The 27,364-nt window shown below is 40.5% G+C and overlaps 1 protein-coding gene and 1 long non-coding RNA gene across 2 annotated transcripts; one reads left to right on the forward strand and one right to left on the reverse strand.

Moving 5' to 3' along the window:
* Positions 1 to 10,394: 10,394 nt before the first annotated feature.
* LOC129641648 (uncharacterized) lies at positions 10,395 to 14,292 on the reverse strand. The gene is made up of 3 exons (XR_008709377.1): positions 13,987 to 14,292; positions 13,405 to 13,565; positions 10,395 to 11,333 (listed from the first exon to the last, which is right to left on the reverse strand). It is a non-coding gene; the product is annotated as an uncharacterized LOC129641648 (long non-coding RNA).
* A 523-nt stretch (positions 14,293 to 14,815) lies between these two features.
* Positions 14,816 to 22,847, forward strand: LOC129649030 (dihydrofolate reductase-like). Its single transcript, XM_055576012.1, has 2 exons — positions 14,816 to 14,898; positions 22,589 to 22,847. Exons 1-2 carry the CDS (start codon positions 14,816 to 14,818, stop codon positions 22,845 to 22,847), a joined length of 342 nt encoding a protein of 113 aa, XP_055431987.1.
* The last annotated feature ends 4,517 nt before the right edge of the window (positions 22,848 to 27,364 follow it).

Consider the following 27,364-nt stretch of genomic DNA (forward strand, 5'->3'; position numbering starts at 1 on the left):
CATATGGTAATCAAATTTCTCAAAAGCAATGATAAGTAGAAAAATCTTAAAAACAGCTCCAGAAAAACTACACATTACCCACAGAAGAACAAAAATAAGAAAGATAGCAAATTATCTGACACAGTAGAAGCAAGATGACAATAGAGAAACATCTTCAAAATACTGAAGGAGAAACAGCTAAACCCTCTTACACTATTGGTGAGAATGTATATTGGTGCAACCACTATGGAAAACAGTATGGAGGTTCCACAAAAAACAAAAGATCAAGTTGACATATGACCTTGGAATCCCACTCCTTAGCATATATCCAGATAAAAAATATAATTTGAAAAGATACATGCACCTCTATGTTCATAGCAGCACTACTTACAATGGCCAAGACATGGAAGCAACCTAAATGTCCATCAACAGATGAATGGATAAAGACGATGTGGTACTTATATATAGTGAAATACTAATCAGCCATAAAAAAGAACAAAATAATGCCATTTGCTGCAACATGGATACAAGTAGAGATTATCGTACTAAGCAAAGTAAGTCAGAAAGAGAAAGACAAATACTATATGATATCACTTACGTGTGGAGTCTAAAATATGACACAAATGAACATATCTATGAAACAAAAACACTCACAAACACAGAGAACAGACTTGTGACTGCCAAGAGGGAAGGATGATGGGGGAAGGGAGAAAAAGACTTTTTCGATCACACAAAAGCTGAAGGAATTTATCGCCAGCAGCTCCTCAGTATAAGAAATGTTAAAGGACTGTCTTCAAGCAGAAGGAAAATGTTACCAGATGAAAATTTGGATTTACTAAAAAGAAATTTATTTGGGGGGGCTCCAAAATCACTGCAGATGTTGATTGAAGCCATGAAATTAAAAGACGCTTACTCCTTGGAAGAAAAGTTATGACCAACCTAGATAGCATATTCAAAAGCAGAGACATTACTTTCCCAACAAAGGTCCGTCTAGTCAAGGCTATGGTTTTTCCTGTGGTCATGTATGGATGTGAGAGCTGGACTGTGAAGAAAGCTGAGCGCTGAAGAATTGATGCTTCTGAACTGTGGTGTTGGAGAAGACTCTTGAGAGTCCCTTGGACTGCAAGGAGATTCAACTAGTCCATTCTAAAGGAGATCAGTCCTGGGTATTCTTTGGAAGGAATGATGCTAAAGCTGAAACTCCAGTACTTTGGCCACCTCATGCGAAGTGTTGACTCATTGGAAAAGACTCTGATGCTGGGAGGGATTGGAGGCAGGAGGAAAAGGGGACGACAGAAGATAAGATGGCTGGATGGCATCACCGACTTGATGGACGTGAGTTTGAGTGAACTCTGGGAGATGGTGTTAGATAGGGAGGCCTGGTGTGCTGCAATTCATGGGGTCACAAAGAGTCGGACACGTCAGAGCGACTGAACTGAACTGAAAAAGAATGAAGAGAACCATACATGGAAATTATGAGAAAATATATGATTTATTTTTTATTATTAAATTCCTTAAAAATATTTTATGACAAACAAAAATTACAGTAATGTGCTATGGGGTTTATGGCATATGTATAAATAAAATGGATAAAGACAATATCATAAAGGAGAAATGGAAGCATAGTACAAATACGGATGATATGGGAATTTTTCCAACAACTCTATGTCAATAACATCAACACCATAGATGAAATGGATAAATTCCTTGAATGATACAAATTGTCAAAGTTCACAAAGGAAGAAATATACAGCTTGCTTAGCATTATATATATTTAAAAAGTTGAATTTGTAGTTAAAAACCTTCTTGTAAAGAATATTCCAGATTTAAATGGCATCACTAATTAACTCCATCAAATATTTAGGGAATCAGTTCAGTTCAGTTCAGTCATGTCCAACTCTTTGCGACCCTATGAATCGCAGCACGCCAGGCCTCCCTGTCCATCACCAACTCCCGGAGTTCACTCAGACTCACGTCCATCGAGTCAGTGATGCCATCCAGCCATCTCATCCGCTGTCATCCCCTTCTCCTCCTGCCCCCAATCCCTCCCAGCATCAGAGTCTTTTCCAATGAGTCAACACTTCGCATGAGATGGCCAAAGTACTGGAGTTTCAGCTTTAGCATCATTCCTTCCAAAGAAATCCCAGGGCTGATCTCCTTCAGAATGGACTGGTTGGATCTTCTTGCAGTCCAAGGGACTCTCAAGAGTCTTCTCCAACACCACAGTTCAAAAGCATCAATTCTTCGGCAGTCAGCTTTCTTCACAGTCCAGCTCTCACATCCATACATGACCACAGGAAAAACCATAGCCTTGACTAGACGGACCTTTGTTGGGAAAGTAATGTCTCTGCTTTTGAATATGCTATCTAGGTTGGTCATAACTTTTCTTCCAAGGAGTAAGCGTCTTTTAATTTCATGGCTTCAATCACCATCTGCAGGGATTTTGGAGCCCCCAAAAATAAAGTCTGACATTGTTTCCACTGTTTCCCCATCTATTTCCCATGAAGTGATGGGATCAGATGCCATGATCTTCGTTTTCTGAATGTTGAGCTTTAAGCCAACTTTTTCACTCTCCTCTTTCACTTTCATCAAGAGGCTTTTGAGTTCTTCTTTACTTTCTGCCATAAGGGTGGTGTTATCTGCATATCTGAGGTTATTGATATTTATCCCGGCAATCTTGATTCCAGCTTGTGTTTCTTCCAGTCCAGCATTTATCATGATGTACTCTGCATATAAGTTAAATAAGCAGGGTGACAATATACAGCCTTGACGTACTCCTTTTCCTATTTGGAACCAGTCTGTTGTTCCATGTCCAGTTCTAACTGTTGCTTCCTGACCTGCATACAAATTTCTCAAGAGCCAGGTCAGGTGGTCTGGTATTCCCATCTCTTTCAGAATTGTCCACAGTTTATCGTGATCCACACAGTCAAAGGCTTTGGCATAGTCAATAAAGCAGAAATAGATGTTTTTCTGGAACTCTCTTGCTTTTTCCATGATCCAGCTGATGTTGGCAATTTGATCTCTGGTTCCTCTGCCTTTTTTAAAACCAGCTTGAACATCAGGAAGTTCATGGTTCACGTATTGCTGAAGCCTGGCTTGGGGAATTTTGAGCATTACTTTACTAGCATGTGAGATGAGTGCAATTGTGCAGTAGTTTGAGCATTCTTTGGCATTGCCTTTCTTTGAGATTGGAATGAAAACTGACCTTTTCCAGTCCTGTGACCACTGCTGAGTTTTCCAAATTTGTTGGCATTTGAGTGCAGCACTTTTACAGCATCATCTTTCAGGATTTGAAAAAGCTCAACTGGAATTCCATCACCTCCACTAGCTTTGTTCATAGTGATGCTTTCTAAGGCCCACTTGACTTCACATTCCAGGATGTCTGGCTCTAGGTCAGTGATCACATCAATAAATGATACTTATTCTACACAAACTCTTCCTGAAAATTGAAGAGATGGAAATAACTTCCCATCTTATTCTGTGAGCCCACTATTACCTTAATACCAAAACCAAACAAAGACATTAATGAAATAGGAAAACTATAGGTCAGGATTCCATATGAACATACATACAAAAATTTGAAATCAAATTTTAGAAAATCAAATTCAAGTATACATGAATGGCATGGTACATTATGATCAAGTGAGGTTCATTCCAAGAATGCAAGTCTGGCTTACTATTAAAAATCAACTGGTATAACTCATCAAATTAACACACTGAAAAAGAAAACCCATATCATCTGAATATATGCAGAGATAACATTTGACAAAATCCAGCCTCCATTCCTGATGAAAACTTTCAGCAAACTAGGAATAGAGAGAACTTCTGCTCACTCTGATAAAAAACATCTAAGAAAAACCTACAGCCAGTATATAATACTGAATGATGAAAGACTGAATGTTTTCTCCCTAAGTTCAGAAGAATAAAAAGATGTGCCTTCTCATACTCATATTCAAAACTGTACTAGAGGTTTAGACAGAGCATTAAGGTAACAAAAAAAAGCATCTATTTTGGAAAGGAAAAAAGTAAAATTATTTCTATTTCAGAATGCATGATCGTCTATGTAGAAAATCTGATAAAATATGCAAAAACACTCAGAACTTCAAATTTAGTAAGTTTGAAGGATAAAAGATTGGTATCAAAATCAGTTGTATTTCTATATTTCTCTATTAACAACCAGAAATAGAAATTTAAAAACACTATGTGGAATAGCACTAAATATGTAAAATTCTTAGGGATAAATTTGACAAAAAATTGGCAAGGCTTGTACACTAAAACCTACAAAATATTTCTGAGGGAAATGAACTTTGACCTAAATAATTGGAGAGCTATAACTTATTCATAGGCCCTAAAGGTTCAATATGATGATTCTCCCTAAATTTATCTGCAGATTCAATGCAATACCAATAAAAATCTTAGCAAGCTTTTTTTCTATTGATAGAAACTAGAAAACCAATGCTAAAATTCATACAGGATTGCAAAAAACATCGAAAGCTCAAAACATCTTTGAAAAAGAATGTTGGAGGGTTTATATTACCTTATTATAAAGACTTACTGTAAAGACTTTATATAGACTTATTGTAAAGTAATGATGACATTGTGACATTTTTGTACATATAGACAAATAGGTCAATGAAACAGATCAGAGAATGCAGAAATAGATCCAAATATAACAACTGATGGACAAAACACATGTGGACAAGTAATATCCAATATAGGCGTGAAGGCAATTCAGTGGAGGAAAACTTGTCTTTTCAGCAAATGATGCTAGAAATAAAAACTTGGATTCATACCTAGAATTATATGAAAACATGATTCTCAAATTAATTAACTTATAGATCATAGATTTAAATGTAAGCCTAAAACTATTAAAGTATAAAACATAGGCAAAGATATTTACGTAGATGCAACATGGACAGGGAGGCCTGGCGTGCTGCGATTCATGGGGTCACAAAGAGTCGGATACGACTGAGCGACTGAACTGAACTGAACTGAACATCACATACATAACCTATAAAAAAAAATGGTAGTGATGAATCATTAAATATTTCAATGTTAAAAATGTGCTCCATACTCAGCTTTACCAGTAAGTATTAAAAGTGTTGGACAAAAAAAAAATCCATCCAGGAAAGTATCCTGCCCAGGTGCTCTATTTCTTCCTGCTGAAACTGCCCTGGTTCATGTCCTTTTTGAGTCCTGGTTTACAAGTTTCTTTAGTCCAGTGAACATCCCCAAACCTTTCCATTAAATTCACTTCTCCACTCAGAATCTCGTTCTGTTCATTACAACCAAAAAACTTGAACTGATACGTCTCATTAAATCAGATATTCTAATCTTTCTGTTTCCCTAGTTAGAGCAAAAGGTCTATCTCTAGATTTCAGTTGAACGAATATAATAACAAAATCTAGATGAAATGATCATGGTTTCCTCTTACGAAACTCAAATTCTTTGGGGATTACATTAGGGGTATATATTGCAATTTACTACACCCAGGCTATAATAATGGGAATAATTTGGTGGGGTCTGGGGCAGGGGGTTCTGGCTCTATGAGGTTTTATGTATCCCCAGTGCCAATCACAGTGCCTAGCACATTCTAGGCATAAAGTCAAAGAGCGCATTCACTTTATCTTTGCAGCAGCATTGCTGCTATGAGGGTGCTGCACTCTGAAGGCTAAATTCTTCATTGAAAAACACTATGATGTGTTAGTTTGACATTGAGCTTTTGTTCCTGTGTCACCCACAAATCATTATCCTCACCCTGCATTCATGTTAAGGAAATTAAAGTTCTATTGCATAAACTGCCAACCACACTGCCCTGGACTGTCCTTTTATGACTGAACTCTTGGTTTTACTTTCACATGAAAAAAGTAAGTGAGGTTCCCAAATGCCAGACGATTTGAACTAGTACAGCAGTTTTGGCAATTTCTTTTAAAGAAGCATGAACAACATATGCCTTAAAGATCCCAAGCATCTGCTGAAAGCATTTACACTTTGCATCCTTGATCTGTGAGCAGACTGTAGAATAATCCTCTGCCACCTGAGTAGGAGTGGTGTGCCTGGACGATCTGCAGATATTATAGAGTTTGCATTTCTTGCCCTTAGAATTAGCAGATGCTCTACTGCATGTGATAGCATTTCTGTTAGAAGCAGACCCTTTAATGTCTAATACATGTAACCATGTAGTCTCACTGTTTTTTGTGAGACCATTACAAATATCAAATCCCATTCAATTAGTGGGTGCATTTTGCTTCAGACCAAATGAGATATTCCTATGACATTCTATCCAAGAAGCCCCTAAATTGCAGTGTTCAGATGGCAGTAAGCTTTTAACATACAATATAAATTGCATCCTTCCAATCAGACCTTTGATTTTCTTTTGTGGGATTGACAGCTCTGAACAAAGATGACTTTTAGGTAGTAGATTCTGCTAATAATCCCATGAGTTTATCAGAGAAAGTAGCAGGCCAGGCTCCTTTGTCCATGGGATTCTCCAGGCAAGAACACTGGAGTGTGTTGCCATTTCATTCTCCAGGGGATCTTCCCGACCCAGGGATTGAACCTGGGTCTCCTGCATTGCAGGTAGATTCTTTACCATCTGAGGCACCAGGGAAGCCAGAATAATCTCCTGAGTTCATCAAAGAGTCTAGTCTTATGCGAAGCTAAACACTTCTTACTGTGATAAATGCTGGAATCCCAGAAATGCTCAGAAAAGCAGTAGACATATATATAAGGGGAAGCAATTTTTGTTTCATGATAATTTAAAGTCCTCCCCTGGTCATAGAAATTCCAGAAACCAGGATAAATGATATCAAGCTTGTTCATATATCTCCAAACTGTCATTAATAAAACTAAAAAAAAAAGAAGTTTATGATAACATGCAAAAAATGCTTGCTATATTGAAAGTTAAAATAGCATGATAATGTACCATGATAAGATCATAATAAAATAAAATTAACCGAGAGTGTTGTTCCCCTGGTCAAGATACCATTATTACTATATGTAGGCGTTTAATCATTAATGGCAGTTTTCTCTGGTATAAGGAATTAAAGGTGTTTTTTTTCCTTCTAAAAAAAATAAATAAATAAAAGTTAGTTTTTCACTTAAAAATAAATAAATAAATTAAAAATGCACAGGTTCCAGGGTTTGATTGTAAGTATTTTTAATGAATGGAATATTAAAATATCCACTGAAGCATACCAATCATTCAGGACATTGGATTTGTGTCTGTCTTCTAGTTGTACTTAAGAGGACATTTGTGTCCTCAGAAAAGATATTGAACATCTGCAAGTATTATAGATAGAACTTGACTTCTTCAAAACTCCTCTGATTTCCTCCATCGTTCCCATAGCCTAAATTTACTGCACCCCCAAGGTCAGGAAAACAACTGGACCAAGTTTTCCCTCCTTTCTTCCAACCCCACCTTCATCGACCTCTATATTCTTTCGCATGTATAACAATAATAGTTCTTTATTTACCAAGTATATTTTAAGCCATCAACATATAGAAGCTGCTGTTCTGAACCTCCTATGGCAGCAGTTCTTTAGAATTGCAAAAAAAAAAAAAAAAAAAGGCCATCTGTTGTCTCAGCTATCTGTGGAGCTGGAGTGAAGGCTTAACTTAATGCTCTTCAGCAGAGCAATAGGAAAACATCCATCACCCAGTGACAGGTTAGCTCGTCTGCCCCAACGAACGGATGTCTGCAATTGCACACATTAAGGAAACACAGTTGATCACCCTAAGGATACAATAAAATCTCAGAACTTCAAGAAACTAAGGACTAACTGCAAAGAGGCCAGATTCTTGCAGAACGCAAAAGCTATTTCCTAATTGTATATCTGGTGCGTTCCACATTCACATGCTTCTCTCTGGCTTTGGTATTACTGACTGGGTGGTTGTTCAGGGGTCCTTGATGTGTCAGGCCTTTCCATTGCTGAAGTAGAATAAGTAAGATGACTCTGATTGCTTGCCCTGGGGGGAGGCAAGCTGGCTTTGCCTGTCCACATAGAATCCCTAGGATAGAGGGGAAAGGCAGTCCCCATGACAGAGCATATGCAGGCAGGATTTCCGGGCAGCAGGTTAGCTTTGGGCACTTTCCTCTGATCTCTGGCACTCATACTGCCTCTCCTCTTCTCACTTGCCCAGAAATTAGAAGTCTTCATACTGGATCTTCTTTAATTTCCCAACATTGAACCTAGAAATCTAATTCCCCCCTTCCTCTTTTAATAATTAAATTTATTTATTTATTATTTTTTAAATGTATTTATTTTTAATTGAAGGATAATTGCTCTACAATATCATGCTGGTTTCTGCCAAACATCAGCATGCATCAGCCATAGGTATACCCATGTCCCCTCTTTCTTGACCCTCCCTCCCACCTGCCTCCCCATCTCTCTTCTAGGTTGTTACAGAGCCCTGGCTTGAGTTCCCTGAGTCACACAGCAAATTCCCACTGGCTATTTATTCTACATATGGTAATGTATATGTAGAAACCTGTTTTTATTCACACTCATTCTTTCCACCTTATAAAAAATAAGCACTGCTGAACTTCCCTGGTGGTCTAACGGATAAAAGTCTGCCTGTCAGTGCAGGTGACACCCGTTGGACCCCTGATCCGGGAAGACTCCACGTGCTGCAATTAAGCCCATGTGCCACAACCACTGAGTCCACGCTCTAGAACCCAGGAATCATAACAGGAGAAACCAGCACAATGAGAAGGCCATGCATTGCACCTACAGAAATCCCGTGCTCAGCAATGAAGCAGACCAAAAAAATTAAAAAACACTACCAATATTTATTAAGCATTTATCACGTACCAGGAAGTGTCTTGAGTACTTTCCTGGTATAAACTCAATTAATGCTCAAGCAGCTGTATGAGATAAGCAACTGTATGGTCAACAAAATGTTGATGAAGCCACTCAAGGGCAGAGTCCAAGCAGTTTGCTCAGTCACACAGCTGGGAGGTTGCAGAGCCAGGCTTCAAGCAAAAGTATGATGAGCGCAGACCCCATCTTATCTACCATGCTGTCCACAATGAGGAAACCCACCCACTGTTGGTTCACACCTCTCCCTGTGTGCTCATGTCATCCTTCGGGAAAGATGATTAAGTGTTCACACTGTGCCAGGTAGTGGGCTACATTCTGGGGATAGAATGGTATACAAAAACAGGTAGTAAAGAAATAGACACACTAATTCATATGTAATGAATGACAATGAGAAAAAGGAACACAAAACTAGGAGCATATATAATAAAAGGATCTTGACCTAATTGAGGGGATCAGAGGAGGCATCCCAGAAGAAGGGATCTTTACGCTGGACAATGGAGGGTGAATAGGAGTTATCTTGGGGAAGAGGAGCAAGAGCAGTCATTACGAAGGAAAACAGATGTCAAAGATGAGACCACCAGCTCATGGTTGGCTCATCTGAAGGCTAGTCTCTTACTATTTTTGGACGAGGAACATGTAAGCAATTTCCTGGATGTATTCCTTTGACTGTAAGTCATTTTGTTATACAGTATTTTATATATTTTGGAAATTTTAATATTTTCATGAATATGTAAAAAGACATACTATAAATATATGTATACACATGCATGCATGTGTATGTGTGTACGTATGTGTGTATCTCCATCCAAAAGCAGGAAACCAGAAAGCCAACCCTGAGATATTAAGAAATGTCATGGTAGAGAGCTAGGAACCAGATCATGATTTAGAAATGGCTCAGCCATTAGCAATCTGGGTGACCTGGCCTTTGCTTTCTTGTCTGTAAGACAGAGATATACTCAGCTTGGTTTAGTCCCCACAGTCGTGGCAAGGATTCAGTGATATAACCTACAGAGGGGAACAAGCTTTGAAAACATTGCTATGTTTTAGCTAGGAGCTTTGGAAAATGCTAGTTTAGTGGAGATTCCAGGGAAGTTTGCTTCAGTTTCTTCTGCATTATTTGATTTCTTGTGGCAAAAAGAAAAAATGTTAGTGCTTTGTGAACCAGGATTTTGGAGCCCTAGACTTCCTTAACAAGTACAGCACACGTTCCCGAGGGTATATGGTACACACTCCCCTTTTAACAACTTCACATTTCACTTTAATGCTCAGTGTTTCTGCCTCAGAATGAATGCCACCCTGAGACTGGTGTTGGCTGAGTATCCCATGCTGGTCTTAGTTCATTTTGTGTCAGTGATTAATGCAGCTGAAATTGGTTGGAAAAGGAGGAGAACGCTGTTCTGCTTGACAAAAATAAAATATATTCTTTCAATAAAGAGAGGGACTGAACAGAAAGCGATCAACTAGGGAGCAGGAGGGTGGTCTTAGACTGCAGAAGGGAATTTAAAGTTTGGCATTGCATGCCATTGGCTTCCACATCTAGATGTGACATACTGAATTGTGTGACTTGGATACACACACATACATACACATGCACACACACATGCATACACATACACACATATGCTTATGTCTCTGTATAGATATCTTTGCATGAATAGGTAAATATGTGTAAATATATTCATAAGGCACACCTTATAGAGTTCGGTGGGCTCTGAATTATACCAATGTACAGCTTTATACTTTAAGATGATCTTTCTGTTATTTTAAGAAATCAAAACTTTTATCTAGTCAAAATTTATTTCTATTGTTTTAAGATAGGAGTTTTAGTTGTAAGCAGCCAACAGAAAGTCATTCTAGGAGAAGAATTTATTAAAAGGCTTTAGACTGGCTCCTGGCTTTGCCAGGTAACTTAGAGTACATGATTCTCAACTCCACAGCCAGAAACAGTGCCCAGAATCAAACTGTGGGACTGCTCCAGGCAGGACGGTGCAGTGATGTGTGACCCCAGACTCTGCAGCTGGCACGCCTTAGGCTGCCACCTCTGGGAACTGGACGCTGCCTCTGGCATTCCCACCGCCTGCTGGCCCAGCGCCTTGGTCACCCTGCAGCTACGGCCACTGCCAGAGTCTTCCTCACCATCCAAACTCCTTGCATCATGAATTCTAGATTCTCAATCTGTGATGGATGTGTCTGATTGCAGAAGCCCGGGTCACATGTTTGGGCCCTCACTGTAGAGAAATTTGGGGAACAATGAATAGACAGCATTCTCAGTTTCTTTGCTGCTTCATAACATGGCCTCCCACCAAGAATCTTAAGGTGGGGACGTTTGCCAGGACGGGTGAGGAGTTTAAATACTTGCTGGGCAACCAGAAAGAATGACAAATGTCCACTGTGACAGAGCAGTGCTAACAGCTGCCAACTCCAAATTCAGAGGGTTGAGCCTGGCTTCCTTCCCTAAGAAACTCTTAGAGAGAAAGAGTCGCTGAAATGAGTTCTTGGTCTCAGAAACAGTTGCAATCTCTCAGGAACATCCTGAAACATAACAACAGTGAGTCAGGAATACACTTGAGTAAGGGGTCTGACTTCTGATCTTTGAGAGTACATACATAGATAAATGCCTTAGAATTTCAACTCTAAAATTTGTTGTTTCAGTAAAAAAAAAGAAAGAAAGAAAGTATTCATCACACATGAAGACCACTTCAAACTTTAGAATCTTATAGATTTAACTGCTTGTTAGAATTTATAAACTCCAGGAGACAGTGAAGGACAGGGAAGCCTGGTGTGCTGCAGTCCATGGGGTTGCAAAGAGTTAGTCAAAACTTAGTGACTGAACAACACCTCTAATGATTTAGAAATGATAATAATTACACTTATAAATTGGGCTTCCAAGGCAGGTAAAGAACCCACCTCCTAATGCAGAAGACATAAGAGACATAGGTTCCATCCCTGAGTTAGAAAGATCCCCTGGAGGAGGACATGGCTGCCCACTCCAGTATCCTTGCCTGGAGAGTCCCCATGGACAGAGGAGCCTAGGGGGCTACAATCCACTGGGAGAAGGCAATGGCACCCCACTCCAGTACTCTTGCCTGGAAAATCCCACGGATGGAGGAGCCTGGTAGGCTGCAGTCCATGGGGTCGCTAAGAGTTGGACACGACTGAGCAACTTCACTTTCACTTTTCACTTTCATGCATTGGAGAAGGAAATGGCGACCCACTCAAGTGTTCTTGCCTGGAGAATCCCAGGGACGGGGGAGACTCGTGGGCTGCCGTCTATAGGGTCGCACAGAGTCGGACACGACTGAAGAGACTTAGTAGCAGCAGCAGCAGCAGCAAGCAACTTAGCATGCACAGTTATACATAAATGTTTGTGCTATGTATTTAAATTCTTACTGCCTTAAAAATGATTGAAAATGATATATTTAATTCAGGAACCTGAAGTTGTTTCTTTGGACACTGTTGTTGTTGTTCACTCAATAAGCCATGTCCAACTCTTTGCGACCCCATGGACTGCAGCACACCAGGCCTCCCTGTCAAAGAAAAAAATTCTTTGAACATTAAATAAAGCTATATTCAGAGTTTCAAAAAAGAAAAGGAGAAAGCAATACAGTATATGTTTCCATGATGGTTTAAACAATAGAAACCCAAATAAAGGAGAACCACTGATACAAAGCATGTGATACATTTCATCTGAACAATTAAAACATCTCTTGCTTTTTTTTTTCCCCCAAAAAACAATATTTCAGAAATGACCCATCTACTGTCTCCAGGAGAAGGTGATTTTTATCCAAAGGCCATTTGGGTTTCCTCAAGCTCATGAACTGAGCACTTCTGATGGGGCTGAGGAACTTCCTGCCTTCCACTGTTCTAAGAGGGTGACAAACCCCTTTGGTGAGCTGTAAAAAGCTCCTAGTCCTTCCATGAAGTTGGCTATTCCATAGGTCAAGAGAAGAAGGCCTATCACCTCTGGAATTGTCATGTCTTAGACTGGGGATCCCTAACTCCCAGGGTCACAGACTGTTACCAGTTCATGGCCTGTTAGGAGCTGGGCCACACAGCAGGAGGTAAGTGGCCAGCTGGTGAACTAGTGAAGCTTCATCTGTATTTACAGCTTCTCCCCATCACTAGTATTACTGCCTGAGCTTTGCCTCCTGTCAGATCAGTGGTGGCATTAGATTCTCATAGGAGCATGAACCCTAACCCTACAGTCAAGGTTGGAATATCCTGAGACTGTTACAACATAGAAATATTTGTTTCTATTCTAACTTTATTTTTATTTTGCAATAATAAATATAATGCATAAATACAATAAATCTAATGCACTTGAATCCTCCTGAAACCTTTCCCCATGGAAAAACTGTCTTCCACAAAACTTGTCCCTGGTGCCAAAAAGGTTGGGGACTGCTGTCTTAGACCATCTGTAGTAGTTGCTCACTATTCTTAAGGAAAAAATGTGGGGGCGGGGGGCGGACAACAGCTTCTATGAAAGTAGTAGTTATGCTCTAACCGCCCGGAGCCCCATCCTCGAGGCGACTGAGGAAGTATGGTTGGGTGAGGGGTCTTGGTGAAACGAACCTCTGTGAAGGCCCAGCTCGGGCGTACCCACCGAGTCCTGGTGCCAAGGCCTTCCCAGAAGGAGTCTTTAGAGGATTTAAGTCTCTGAGTGTGGAAAGCTGGTTGGGAGCCAGCACACCTTCTCCAGAGGCAGAGAAACAAGGGGGCGCAGTATCAAACAGCCTTTCTTTCTTTACCCAGTCTCCATGCAACCTTTGGAAAAAAATTTTAATATCAGTTTTAACATCCCACAATTGCAGAGCGACCACCTGTCACCTCTTGCCACAGATCAACAACCGCGGTTCCCCCAGCGTCTCTGGCAGAAGGTCTTGCTTGCAGAGGAAGCAATTCAGCGGGCCTTTGGAAGGCAGCCGAGCAGCAGCAGGAGGCCTATTAAATCCACAATTTTAGACTCTCGGGGTGGGCATTTTCTCGTGGCGTATTAAGTAACACACCTACTCAAGTTACTGTGTGAACTCAGTGGACAGCTGCCCTTTCAGTGAGAAGCAAAGGCTTGCACTGCACTCTGTCCCCCCCATCCCACCCCCTAAGTTCAAGCATAGACCCTTGAGAGAGGAACGCACGGTAAAGAACAGAGAAAATGGAAGAAAATCTGAATGAAGATTCCACCCACCAGGAGTTCCCCACTAATGGAGAATTCCCAGTGCTCAGGGTTCACCCCAAAGTCACAATAAAAGAAAGACTGCATCGACCCTAAGTCAAGATGGAGGCAGCCAGGAAGATCCACTCAAAATGAAAATGGCCTCTATCTTCCTGTTCCTCCTGGAAGTAATGCCTGAGGCAGGATGGAAAATGGTGGTTCGGGGGAAAGATTTTGAAGTCAGAAATCCATGGATCCACATTCCTTAAAAAATTGGCGTGACTTGCACACGTCTTGATTAATTTCTCCAAGCTTCATTTTTCTCTTTCATGATGAAAATAATACAGTGTCACCTCATAAGGTTGTTGTGGGAAATAAATGAGATAGTAAATGTAAAACAGGTGATACCTACTAAGCACACACTTCATGGATCAGCTATTTTAATGTTTTCACAACTAATGGTAGACTGGTGTGGTTAAGACCGTCTTTCCTCTGCTTGGTGAATGAGCTATCTTTTCCTTTAAGGTAGGGTCACGTGCTATTCACATTTAATATTTTATTTCATAACACGTTTCTATTTAATGAAAAACTTAAAAAGAAAATGTTCACTCTGTACCTCCTGCTTTGTGAGGTAAATGCTTCCCTCATAAACTTCCTGAGATGAATTCTGAAGGATTTAAAAAGAAGACTTCTCTGTGAGAGGGAAAATATAGCACCCAAAGAGGGAACCTGAGAAGGAAGGCAAGTAAAGAGAAGGAAAATGTGTGGAAATACCATTTACAGGAAGACCCCTTTCCCTCCTGTCTAGACTGAGTAATATAACATTGGCCAATACAGGGTGTCACAGAAATGCTAATGCATGATGGAAGTGATGATCGGGCTTGAAGAGGGTTTACCCCGGCTTTTATTGTGCATGCCCTTCGCAGCAGACTCCAACTTTCTGCGGTGAGGTTGAAGGGCATGAAATATAGATTGTCAGGCCTTCGGGGATTCTGAGGAATGAAAGGTACTTAATAAGGATAAAATTCATCCTGAGCTTATTACCTTGCCCTCTTCCATCTCAGTCTCTTGTATCATGAAGTAAGTTTGGCAAGAAAGTAGAAGAGAGAGAGAGAGTCATTTTAAATGATGGAGCAGGAAGTCTGTTTCTGGGCAATTTTTGGCAAGTTTGAGCATAAACAAGGAGTGAGACAATGAGACTAGCTCAGCAATTCTCCAACTTTCTCATTCCCTACCCCTTCTGAGAGCCCATTTGGTCTCTCCTATTAAGGAGAGAGCTAAAGGAATAGGTTTCCTTTGTTTTACCTCAGAAAGAAAATATGCTATGAGAGGCAAGAACTGAATGTAAGAGGACACAGGAGGTGAAAATGAAGGCGGGTGAGTCAAAAGGAAAGGGGGTTTTTGGCAGATGTGTGATTTGGAAAAAAAAAAAAAACAAAACAGGAATAAGGGTGATAATGTGGAAGGAAAAGAATCAACTAATATACTTTACATCAAATTTCTGTTCAGAACTTGACAGCTCTGATTTCTTTAAACCTTTTGGAATTTCCCCACAGCCTTTCAACATATCATGCTTCCCAGTGTGAAAACATTTGACAAAAGGGTTATGAATGAACAATAGAAAAACTCCACGTTCCATATCTGAGATCAGAAAAGACTTTATTGAGGACATTTCTCACTTTAAAAAAGAAACCCCTTTTTTTCATAGGCAACACTAACCAATGAGAATAAATTTATACTAAAAAAATTTTTCTCATGAAAATCCTATTTCGATGCATACTCAGATCTATGGAGGAGCACGCAAGCACACGAAATAGCTCCAAACACCAATTTGGAATTCTATGCATATCTTAGAATCACAGACATCTAGACTGGGGAGGTACCATATAGGTGAACTCATCCAGAGTCCATCTGCTGCAGGAACCTGTATAACATCCCTATTGGATGCTAACTGAGCCTCTGCTTAATCTTCTACACACGGGGAACTCAATAATTCCCAAGGCAGATCATCCCTTTGTAAAAAGCTATCATGTCAGAAGATTATTTATTGAGTCAAATCTATCCCCCTCCCTTCACCCCAATGTTTATCAACTGGATCTAGTTCTGTCCTTTATAACTTAACATCATAACTCTAAAATTAATAACATGTCTACAAAATTGCCCTTACAATATGTGTAGACAGCTCTCATTTCCCCCACCAGTGTTCTCTCTTCCAGGTAAAAAGATAGCTCCTCTTTCTGCACCCATTCCTCAGTTGATATAATTTCCAGACAATTCTCCATCTCTGTAACTATTTCTTCCTTCACTTCCCCACCCTCTCTCTTTTAAAGGCAAGCTTTCCTAGAAGAGCAAACACAGCGTTCTTTTCTAAGATCTGATTGGGCTTAACGATTCCCTACACATTATGGCATGTGATAGTGGACTATAAAATGTTTTATTGCTTTGCATTTGAATAGAGGATGACTGCATTTGTTAAGCAAACTCTTTCCAAACAAGTCATAATAAAAACTTTATAGCATCCCACTTCATCACATAACTTTTTAATGCTTCTCCTTTTGTTTGGTTTTGGTTCTGGTTTTCAGTCCTTCTTCACTTTTTTCTCCCTCCTTGATGTATCAGAGTTATTCTGGAAATTCCCATGGAGAGTTTCAAGTTGGAAACCTGGTCCTAAAACGTCTTTTCCTTGAGACCCTCTCCTGGGTTGGACTGTGAATCAGACTGTGTGGAAACAATGATGCCATCCGTGTGGTAGGGCCCAATGCAGTGCATATGGGCAGTATAAAGTCAGTTTATATATGGTTTGAAACTGTATCCCAGGGTTTGGAAAATGCAGAAGTTTATGTGATGGATATCGTGACCACACATGAGGTGTTGTGGAGATACATATGTATCGTAAAATATACATAGCTACAAGAATATACATATCTGTATATACGTATAATGGAAAGCTTTAAACTATCAAAGCCTTCAGGCAAATATTTTACAGCTATCTAATAGTGGGTATTTATAACTTAACCTCTTGACTTCAGAAGTTGAGATTTGGCACTACAAACACCAAGTAAATACCAGCCATGATTAGTGTAGGAAATTCATGCCATTGGCACCAGATAATGAAGGTGGCCTTACTTTAAACATTTGTTCAAACATGTAAAAGGAGTACTAACATTTTTAAAGCACCAGGACTGATTTTGAGATGCCTGTCTCTGGGATTCTGATTTTAAAAACTTATTTTTGGACTTATTAAAAAAAAAAGTGTCCATGAAAAGAGTAGGATAAGTTAAAAGATGCAATGAATCCTTTTCCTCTTCATTACCAATACCCCCTCTCTGAAATATTATCAGTGTTTGTGGCTATGCTGGAAATCAGAAGATAAGCCAGTCAGTTTAACTTCAGTTCAAGAGAAGGACTCTGTAACGACTTGAAGGTATCAAATCAAGAACAGTTGGAATAGCAAGCTTGATTAAAGACAGCTAACATCATTTTAGGAAGGGAAGTCGTGGAGAACTAATTTGTTGAAATTCTTTGAGGAAATCACTGCCCCTGTGAGCTGGCTGGGGGGAGGGAGGAGATTAGAGACCGAGTTTTTCAGAAAGTGCTCTACAGAATTCTCCACTGTTGGTGAAAATATTTAAGGTCTGAGGTCATGGAAGTGCAGGACAATTGGCATACTGGACTAAAAACTGGCAAAAGGGGAGGAAAGAAAGGGTAACTATGAAGAGAAATGTGTCAGCCTTGAAAACAGTATCATAAGAAAAGATCAGAAGAGAAGCTGTATTTGGCAGATGGACAGGGCTTTCCCAGTATGCCAAAGATGTCCCTCTAGAAGTTTATATAAAAAGGAGTTAGGGTGGGGTGGAGGTGGGAACTCCAGAAAGAACTGGGCCACAAGCAGACAGAGTCTTTTTTGTGGGGATTTTACCTCCACTTGGAAGGGCTCTGTATTATCATGTTCTGATTGTCAGTCTGAGCTACGCAGCACACTTCTTTCTCCCCCCGCCCCCCACCCCGCTTTTTTTTTGAGACTCCAAAACAAATACACTAAGCAGTTCTCCTTGATTTAAAACTTACCATAGCATGAGCCCAGAGCAATCAAGATATATTCTAAGATGAAACTACCTTTTCTCCCTTTCTGAAGTTGTTTAAAGACATAAGAGAATTCATAAAACAACATTTTATACTACAATTTCAGGGATTTAATATTCCATTGCCTAGAGAGCCACAATTCTGATTGAGGATTATAAGGCCCTTTCCACCCCATCCACCTCCAAACTTTCCCCTGATCTGGCTGTTTCTCTGCTTGTTAGTGTCTTTGACAGGGTCTAGAAAGCAAGACCAAAGTTGATCAAAATTAATTTGTTTCCAGGCCCTGTGTACATTCTATAAGACAAGGTGAAACTCCAGGGGAAAAGTTGCCAACCTTTCTTTGAGTGTTTTGCTTTGCAGGATTACAGAAAAGAAAAGAAAAAAACAAAACAAAACAAAAAAAACACCTCTGTACACATGTATGCCCCCAATAATCCCCTTCACCATTTCTGGATAAACAGGTTTTCCCAGAGGAAGACAACCTATTAGATCTCTGCGTTTACTTACATTAATACGTTGGAGGCAGAGGGATATCAGAAAAGTAAATTTTGATGAAGAATCTGGGGGGACTGTTTTCTAGGAACCAGTGCCTCAGGAGGAAGAGAAGTAATAGTCCGGTGTGTGTGTGAGCTCAGTTGTGTCCAACTCTTTGTGACCCCATGGACTATAGTCCGCCAGGCTCCTCTGTCCTTGGGATTTTCCTGGCAAGAATACTGGAGTGGGTTGTCATTTCCTCCTCCAGGGGATCTTCCCAACCCATGGATCAAACTGGCATCTCTTGCGTCTCCTGCACTGGCGAGTGGATTCTTTACCATTGAGCCACCTGGGAAGCTCAACAGTACAGTTTAAGTCCCCTACATATGAAGGAGTTCTGTTCTGATAGCGCTTTCATTAAGTCCAATTTGTTCTAAGTCCAATAAAGTTAGCCTAGGTAACCAACTAACACAATCGGCTGCACAGTACTGCACTGTAATAAGTTTATAACACTTTTCACACAAATAATACATGCAAAACAAACACAAAAAATAAAGAAAGCATTTTTAATCTTACAGCACCTTGAAAAGTACAGTAAGACAGTACTACAGCTGGCATGCAGGGACTGGTGCTGAGTGACCAGGCAAGAAGAGTTACTGACTACAGGACGGAGAGGAGGTGGGAGATGATAGAGCTGAAGGATCATCAGCAACAGGAGATGGAGGGAAGCTGTAATGTCACTCACGCCTGATGTTGATGGAAAGCATATTCCATCTTTGAAAACTCGCCACTTGAAGGTCCTTGCGTAGGGGAGTGACTGTAATGAGGAAAGTGGTGAATGCCAGACAGTGGAAACAGGTTGCTTGGGGTGACTGCAGAGGGCCCAGCCCCAAGGAAGGGTGTCCACATTTGGAACACAGGGCTGGCCAAACCATCCCATCTGCTGGCTGGATTAGGCCCTGGGGCCACTGTTGTGGGATCTCTGGATTAGAGCAAAAGTTTCCAAACTTTTGAAGATAAGGACCACTTTGCAAGGTAGAAAAAAGTGAAGTCTCCCAATGTAGAATCTTCTCATCTACTGATTAAGAAAATTCACAAAACATTTTGACATATTATGATAGTATGTAAAAATGAGTTTTGTGATACCTGCCGTGTTTGCTGCTGTGAATATAAAACTGAGCATGAAGCAGCCTCTCCCATAGTCTCGTGGGCTAGGTGACCAAGTCAAGAGGTGATGACCAAAGACCCGGTTTACTGATAGAAGAGCCATGAGCACAGGTGCTATGGGGGTCACATAGGAAGGCATCCAACCCAATTTTGGAAGACTTCCCCAAAGATGTGGCAACTCAGCCAAGACTAATGTATTAGTGGCCTGTGTCCAGATTTTTGCAAATGTGAGATATTTTAAGGAAAAGAGAACAGCATGTGCAAAGGTTCTGAGGTGAGAGAACAGGTTTCCCTGCAGGAAATGAGTAGATCAGTGCAGCTAGAATAGAGTGAGGAGAAAGAGAAAGTGATGAGAGTTAAATCCAAAAAGGAATGCAAAGGACAGTCACTGGGCAATCTACATGTGTTATTCACACAGTGTCTTTACTTGGCTTTAAATTAAGAAAAAAAAAAAAGACTATATAAATCTTACAGTCTCTAGCAAGAATTGCAAGGCTCATTCAGGTTGGAGGCTCACACTTTGGGAACCAAACATACAGCAAGAGGAACGGTGTGACCCAATATCTTAGATTGTGAAGGCTGCCATAATAAAGTACCACAAATTGAGTGGCTTAAACAACAGAGATTTACTGTTTTACAGTTCGAGAGGCTTAAGTCTGAATCAAGGTGTCGGCAGGGTTGATTCCTTCTGAGCGCTGTGAAGCAGAGATCTGCTTGGCTTGTTGACAACTGTCTTCTTATTTACATGATGTTCTCACTCTGTACAGATCTGTCTTCAAATGTCCCCTTTTCATAAGGACACTAGTCATACTGGATTTGGGCTCACCCTAAAGACCCTATCTCCAAAATAAGGTCTGAGGTACTAGGTGTTAAGATTTAATCATATGAATTCAACTTATAGGGCTTCCCTGGTGGTTCAGTAGTAAAGAATCCACCTACCAATGCAGGAGACGTGGTTTGACGCCTGGGTCAGGAAGATCCCCTGGAGAAGCAAATGGCAACCCACTCCAGTATTCTTGCCTGGGAAATCCCATGGACAGAGGAGCCTGGTGGGCTACAGTTCATGGGATCGCGAAGAATTGGACACGACTTAGCAACTAAACAACAATATTCAACTCATAACACTCAAGTTAGATTACTCAAAGTGAGTTGGGGGACCCAGAGAATTTGGCAATTTGCGAGAGGTTCCAGGGTACCTGAAGGGGAAGGAGGATGGAGAGACAGCTAGGAAGAGGAGGGGAGGGAAGGGGGTTGCAAAGACCAGACTTGGCTCTTTCCCCACACTTGCCTCCAACTGGCCCAGCTCCATGATTCCTGACAGGCTGGCTGTACCAAACCACAGGGAGTAATCACTGCGTTTCACAGATAAGGAGAAGGTTGAAGTCACTTCCTTTCTCTTCCTTTGCACCGTCTAACAACCATCTTGCTAACAAAGAAGATTGTCTCCGAATGAATGCTTCCCTTTTGTCATATGGGGAGGCTAATCCAAACTTGATTTTGACCTTGGCTCTTTGATGAGAGTCACCTAATCAGAGTATTTCTCAGGAGAGATGTGTTCATCCAATCCTCACCTCCCACAGCAAAGAGCCTCCGTCCTTAGGGCTCAGAGTAAATCGTGCTGTCCGAATTACGCAGGGTCAAAAAGACCACTTGGAAATAGCTACTCATTCATTCAGTTTGGACACGAACAAATCAAATGAAACAAAGAAGGCAGATCTCAGTTCTACATGTGAAGCCCCTCAAGGGAGAGCAGTTAATGAAAACCAAACTATTTGAGGTGAATTTTGATACCATTTAAAAAGTCTTGTTTAGGTAGAGAAGAATCAAAGTTTATGTGTGCCTCGTGGACAGCATCTTATTGTCTTGAAGAATTCTTTGGAAAATGTCAACTGGTTTAAAAGCTCCTATTATTCTTATTTAATTTCTAGATGTGCTCTGATGTTTTTAGAAAATAAGCCCTCATAATTAACATCCCCAGCAGTGTCCAACCAGTAGAGATTCTGGGACTGTAAGTGCGATTTCTCCTTATTTTCAGGATCTGCTCAATTTCTCTTTTTTTCCCTTCAAATAAGAGGCGAGACTTCATTGTACCAGGGGAGCTAGAAGAAAGCAAGATTTTTAAAAAATGAAGACATGGCGACTTTCTGAAAAGCAAGTAAGGCGGAATAGGTTTTCCTTGCCTTTCCTGGCAACTCCCCTCTGAAGATAAGATGAGAGAGGAGGCACTTTGGAAATATAACTCAAGGCTGAGTTACGTTTCCAAAAGTTATCCTTTTAGAATGAGGAGGTAAAGGAGAAATGCTAACTGTAAGCTAATTTTCTCAGTGAAAAAGGTGTCAGAAAGGATTTGTGCCCCTCCTCCTGTTCCTCAGCAAAACCTGAGGTCCATTTTCTACCTCTCCACCCAGGAGTGAATTTGGAGCTATCTGGGTATGACTATCCATGGTCATACGAGCAACCATCTGAGTGACCTGGTCTCAGGAGCCCTTTCTAATACTCAAAGGCACAGCCAGGTGGTGTTTCCCTGGAGGCCAGTGTTCTCCACTTAAGAAAGCAAAGGGGCAAGCTGAATCATCCTAAGTCTCCAATGCTGTGAACCCTGGATGGATTCGAGACAGAATGTTTACATTTGAACTGAAGGACAGATTGAACAATTTTCAGGATTCTCAGCTTGCAGACTGGATGTTAACTGTGGGACAGCTTTGCTGTTGTTTGTCAGAAGAGCCTGGCAGGCTACAGTGCATAAGGTCACAAAAGAGTCAGACACAACTTAGCAACAAAAAGCAACATGCTTAAGTGAGCTGAATGTATGTAGGGCTGAGGACAGTGCCTGGCGCATGGTAACTAGAAGGCCACATTTTGGACAGGAGATTGCCTGGGAATAGGTCAAAACAGATCATTTGGAAGTTAGTTTTCCAGTCTCCTATAATAAAGTAGACATGGTTTGGATAGTGGGAGGCAGTTCTGTCTGCAAGGAATCCATAAACAAGCCAGGCCATCTTAGACTATTTGTGACAAGGATCATGCAAGAATTTGAAAGTGATACATTTTTTCCAGAAATTGATTCGGAAAAGTATAAACTTCTCCCAGAATATCCAGGTGTTCCTTCTGATGTCCAGGAGGAAAAAGGCATTAAGTACAAATTTGAAGTATATGAAAAGAACAATTAATGTGAAAATGTTTTCCGATCTATTTTAAGCCTTTCTCCCCCCACCGCAAAAAAATCTATATATTTTTTGTTGTAGAGACTTCTGTTCACTTTAGCTCTATTATTTCTAAGCAATGTACTTTTATTCCCTATTAATCTTCTTTATTTTTATTAGAGTGTACTTGCTTCATAATGTTGTGTTAGTTTTTGCTGTAGAGCAAAGTGAATATGCTATACATACACATATATCCTATTTTTTGGATTTCCTTCCCTTAGATCACCACAGAGCATATAGTAGGTTCTCATGAGTTATCTAGGGACTTCCCTGTAGATCAAATGGTAAAGAATCTGCCTGCAATGCTGGAGACCCAGGTACGATCCCTGGGTCAGGAAGATCCCCTGGAGAAGGCAATGGCAATCTGCTCCAGTATTCTTGCCTGGAGAATCCCATGGACAGAGGACCCTGGTGAGCTACAGTCCGTGGGGTCACAGAGTCGGGCACGACCGAGAGACTAATGCACTTATCTGGCTCTTGACACGCAAGACTATGTAAGTAGAATTTTATGAGCTTCTCTGCAGAGTGAAGAATATTGTACACAGAAAGTTATTTTTATCCTTATCATTTCATGAGCCATTAAAATGGTGATTGAATTACTGAGAGAAAAACTGGAACAATTGATAGTAACAATATATGAGGGGCTTACCCTGTGCTAACTGCGCTGGGCTCTGTGTACACCATGCCACCGGATTCTCTTAACAATCTTGAAATGTAGCCTTAAAAAGGCAAAGTGATTGGCATCAAGTCATTCAGTTAACAGGTAGACAGAGTCTCAACCCTAAATCCATCTGACATCAAAGCAGATGCTACATTATCTTTTGTGTGGACTAACAGTTTGTCAAGAGCTTAGATCTGATTGTGGGGATTCAAGATTTATGGAGCTTCTTAATCCATGTGCAGTTAGGCCTACAATTATTCACTACAGTTACATGCTATAAGGGCTCCCCAGGTGGCGCTAGTAATAAAGAACCCACCTGCCTGTGTGGGAGACATAAAGTGACGTGAGTCTGATCCCTAGGTCAGGAAGATCCCTTGGAGGATGGCATGGCAACTCCCTCCAATATTCTTGCCTGAAAAATTCTATGGACAGAGGAACCTGGCAGGCTACAGTCCATAGCCTTGCAAAGAGTTGGACACCACTGAGCAACTTAACACACACTACGTACACGTATGCTATAAAGTCACCACAAACACCAAATTAGCAAATCCTGAATCACTGCTTCCAGAGGAAATTAAGGGTCAGGTTTGTGTGAGTCTCTGATCACACCATTTTTGTCAAATGATCTATACATAATCTTGTTTCTATGTGCTTCTGTTTAAAGATAACTCATTTAAATTCTAAATTCTGAACTTAGAAAGAGGGTAACGATAACCATGTATGCGGGACAGCAAAAGAGACACAGATGTATAGAAGAGTCTTTTGGACTCTGTGGGAGAGGGAGAGGGTGGGATGATTTGGGAGAATGGCATTGAAACATGTATATTATCATATGTGAAACAGATCACCAGTCCAGGTTCAATGCATGATACAGGATGCTTGGGGCTGGTGCACTGGGATGACCCAGAGGGATGGGATGGGGAGGGAGGAGGGAGGGGGGTTCAGGATGGGGAACACGTGTACACCCGTGGTGGATTCATGATGATGTATGGCAAAGCCAATACAATAAAAAAAAAAAAAAAAAAAGATACCTTATTTAGTATATGCTACCGATCCAGTACTTTGGCCACCTCATGCGAAGAGTTGACTCATTGGAAAAGACTCTGATGCTGGGAGGGATTGGGGGCAGGAGGAGAAGGGGACGACAGAGGATGAGATGGCTGGATGGCATCACTGACTCGATGGACGTGAGTCTGAGTGAACTCCGGGAGTTGGTGATGGACAGGGAGGCCTGGTGCGCTGCGATTCATGGGGTCGCAAAGAGTCAGACACGACTGAGCAACTGAACTGAACCGATCCATTAACATTGAACTCCTGGCCAAAGGCACTATGACTTATTCCTGAGTGAAACTGATCTAACATACATGTTTTCCCCATAAGACACTTCATGGCTTTCCAGCACTTAGGAACAATAGAAAGCATTACATTTGGGGGAGGAGCATTTTAAAAAGCAAAATTTCCAACAAAAGGCACAATCACGCAAACACGTGGCAGTGATTATACCACCGACTCCCACAGTATGGAGCCAAAACAGAAGGTGCAGGGTATAGTCCTGTTTAACCTCAGCTGGGAATATGTGTATTGAACAAATCAAACTTTTTGCCACTCTGTCTACGATGGTGAATGACTGCCGAATGCTCTGAATATTGATTTTAGGGTTACAAATAAATTGTAGCAAATTGGAAAATCTGTAATTACAAAATCTATGAATAGTGTAGATTGACTCCCTCCTGACATAGTTATTAAGCTAGTCCAGGCAAAGAAATACTACATTTCAGCAGAAAAATGAGACATTGTTCTTTCAGCCTAAATGTTTGACTAAAAAAAAGCTAAATTATGACTAAATACATTCCTTTAGTTTTTGCTCATTTAAGTTCTCTGAGTCCAAAGGCACAACTCTTGGTTTATAGCATTGTTTCATATAGAAGGGGAGTTTTATAAAGATCATTTATTTTCAGAGTTAAATTTAATTTTATCTAACTTCTTAAAATTTTTGCCTGTCAGGAGAAGAGCTCATTAAACAAAAGATTCTACAAGTGTAATACTTGATTTTTTTATTCTTTTGTGAGTTTCTTTCAAATGCTACTGGAGGACTGCTTTTCCAATTTAGTCAAGAGTAATATCATCACCTATTTCAACTGAGTGGAACACAGCTGCTTAGAAATCTCAAGGAGACCACCAGATTCAATCTATTCCAATAAAAAAGAGAGGCAGAATCAAGTGCAGGATATTTAATTAACTTCTCACCTAACACACATAATAGCTTTTAGAGAACTGTGGAAAATGAAAATCAAGATGTTAAGAATCAGAGACAGCATCCCTTAAGTTTTTCCTTCTGCAGGGCTTTTCTTTGTAATGAATGATTGGTAAGCACTTGGCTAGTAACGGTGATCTTGGAGAAAAGGATGCTTGCCTTTCCTCTGATGGACACGGTGGAACATGCTCTGACTGCTGCCTAAAGGCTAAAGTCAATCTTTTAACATGGCTTTCAAGGTTTTCCATGATTTGGACCCAGTTTTCCTTACATTGTTATCTTCCACCCCTGAATTATTCAGAATCTCTGTCCCAGCAAGCGGGTCTTTTATATAGATAAATAATGAGGCATGAAATGTAACCATTAATCTAGAGTCTAGTTGAGAAGGTAAGACTAACATCCATAAAAGTGAAAGATGTCCGGAGGTTATATAAGAGTCATTGGTGTGATAAAGACTGTAGAGTTTATATGAGCTTGAAGTTGAAAGAGGGAGGGAGGGAGAGAGAGAGAGAGGAACTGGATTGGTCAGGGAAAGTGCGGTGATTTCAAAATTGTTCTTGAAAAATAGTGAGAAGTTTTGCTTGTGGGAATGCAGTTGGTGGTGCTGGAACTATAAACAAACCAACCTGACTGGCAAGGGCAGTTCATGTTAAAGAGCAGGAGGAGGAAATAAATTTGTAGAATCGGGAGGAATTAGGTTGAGATAGGCAAATTAAAATAGGTAGAAGCACTAAAATTATGTGAAGTAGAAAAAAAATAGGTAGACACATTGAAATTGAGTGAAGCAGAAAACAGAAAGCCAATGAAGGCTTTTAAGAAAGCATGCCAATAAACCAGTTTGCCTTAAACTGTGGGTGACTGAAATATACACTTACCAATGTTTTTTTGCCTCTGTATAACAGGGATTCTGTTAAACATTGATCCAGCTTTCAACAAAGTTTATTGAATGCCTATTATGTACTAGACATTTTGGAAAGTGATAGGTCTATTAGGAGTGGACAAGGTCAAAATGAATTTCAAAATGGTCCTTTAGTGTTTTATTAATATTCATTTTCATTATGTTTTTCTCTTTTGACCCAATAACTCTCATATGGAAAAGTGAAAGTCGCTTAGTAGTGTCCAACTCTTTGTGACCCCATGGACTTCTCCAGGCCAGAATACTGGAGTGGGTAACCTTTCCCTTCTCCAGGGGATCTTCCCGACCCAGGGATCAAACCCAGGTCTCTTGCATTGCAGGTGGATTCTTTACCAGCTAAGCCACAAGGGAAGCCCAAGAAAACTGGAGTGGGTAGCTTATCCCTTCTGCAGCAGATCTTCCTGACCCAGGAATCAAAATAGGGTCTCTTGCATTGCAGGTGGATTCTTTACTAACTGAGCTATCAGGGAAGCTCTTCATATGGAAATGTTTTCAGTAAATATGACACTTTCACCTTTCTGAATTCATAAACAAGTTTGTGTTTAATCTAGCCTTCCAAGAAGTTGGTATTTAAAGACATAGCACTCTCCAAACTGGTAGGAGCCCCTTAGCGCACTCAATAACCTGCGCTTCTCCTTATTTCTATTCGGATA

The sequence above is a fragment of the Bubalus kerabau genome, chromosome 1 (genome assembly GCF_029407905.1).
Source record: "Bubalus kerabau isolate K-KA32 ecotype Philippines breed swamp buffalo chromosome 1, PCC_UOA_SB_1v2, whole genome shotgun sequence".
Classification (NCBI taxonomy): domain Eukaryota; kingdom Metazoa; phylum Chordata; class Mammalia; order Artiodactyla; family Bovidae; genus Bubalus; species Bubalus kerabau.

Excerpts from the sequence above, each read along its gene's own strand:
- LOC129649030 (XM_055576012.1), top strand. The coding sequence starts at position 14,816 with ATGGAAGTGATGATCGGGCTTGAAGAGGGTTTACCCCGGCTTTTATTG. Across the intron at positions 14,899-22,588 it reads GCAGACTCCAACTTTCTGCG|TTTTCCAGTCTCCTATAATA; the intron begins GTGAGGTTGAAG and ends TTTGGAAGTTAG.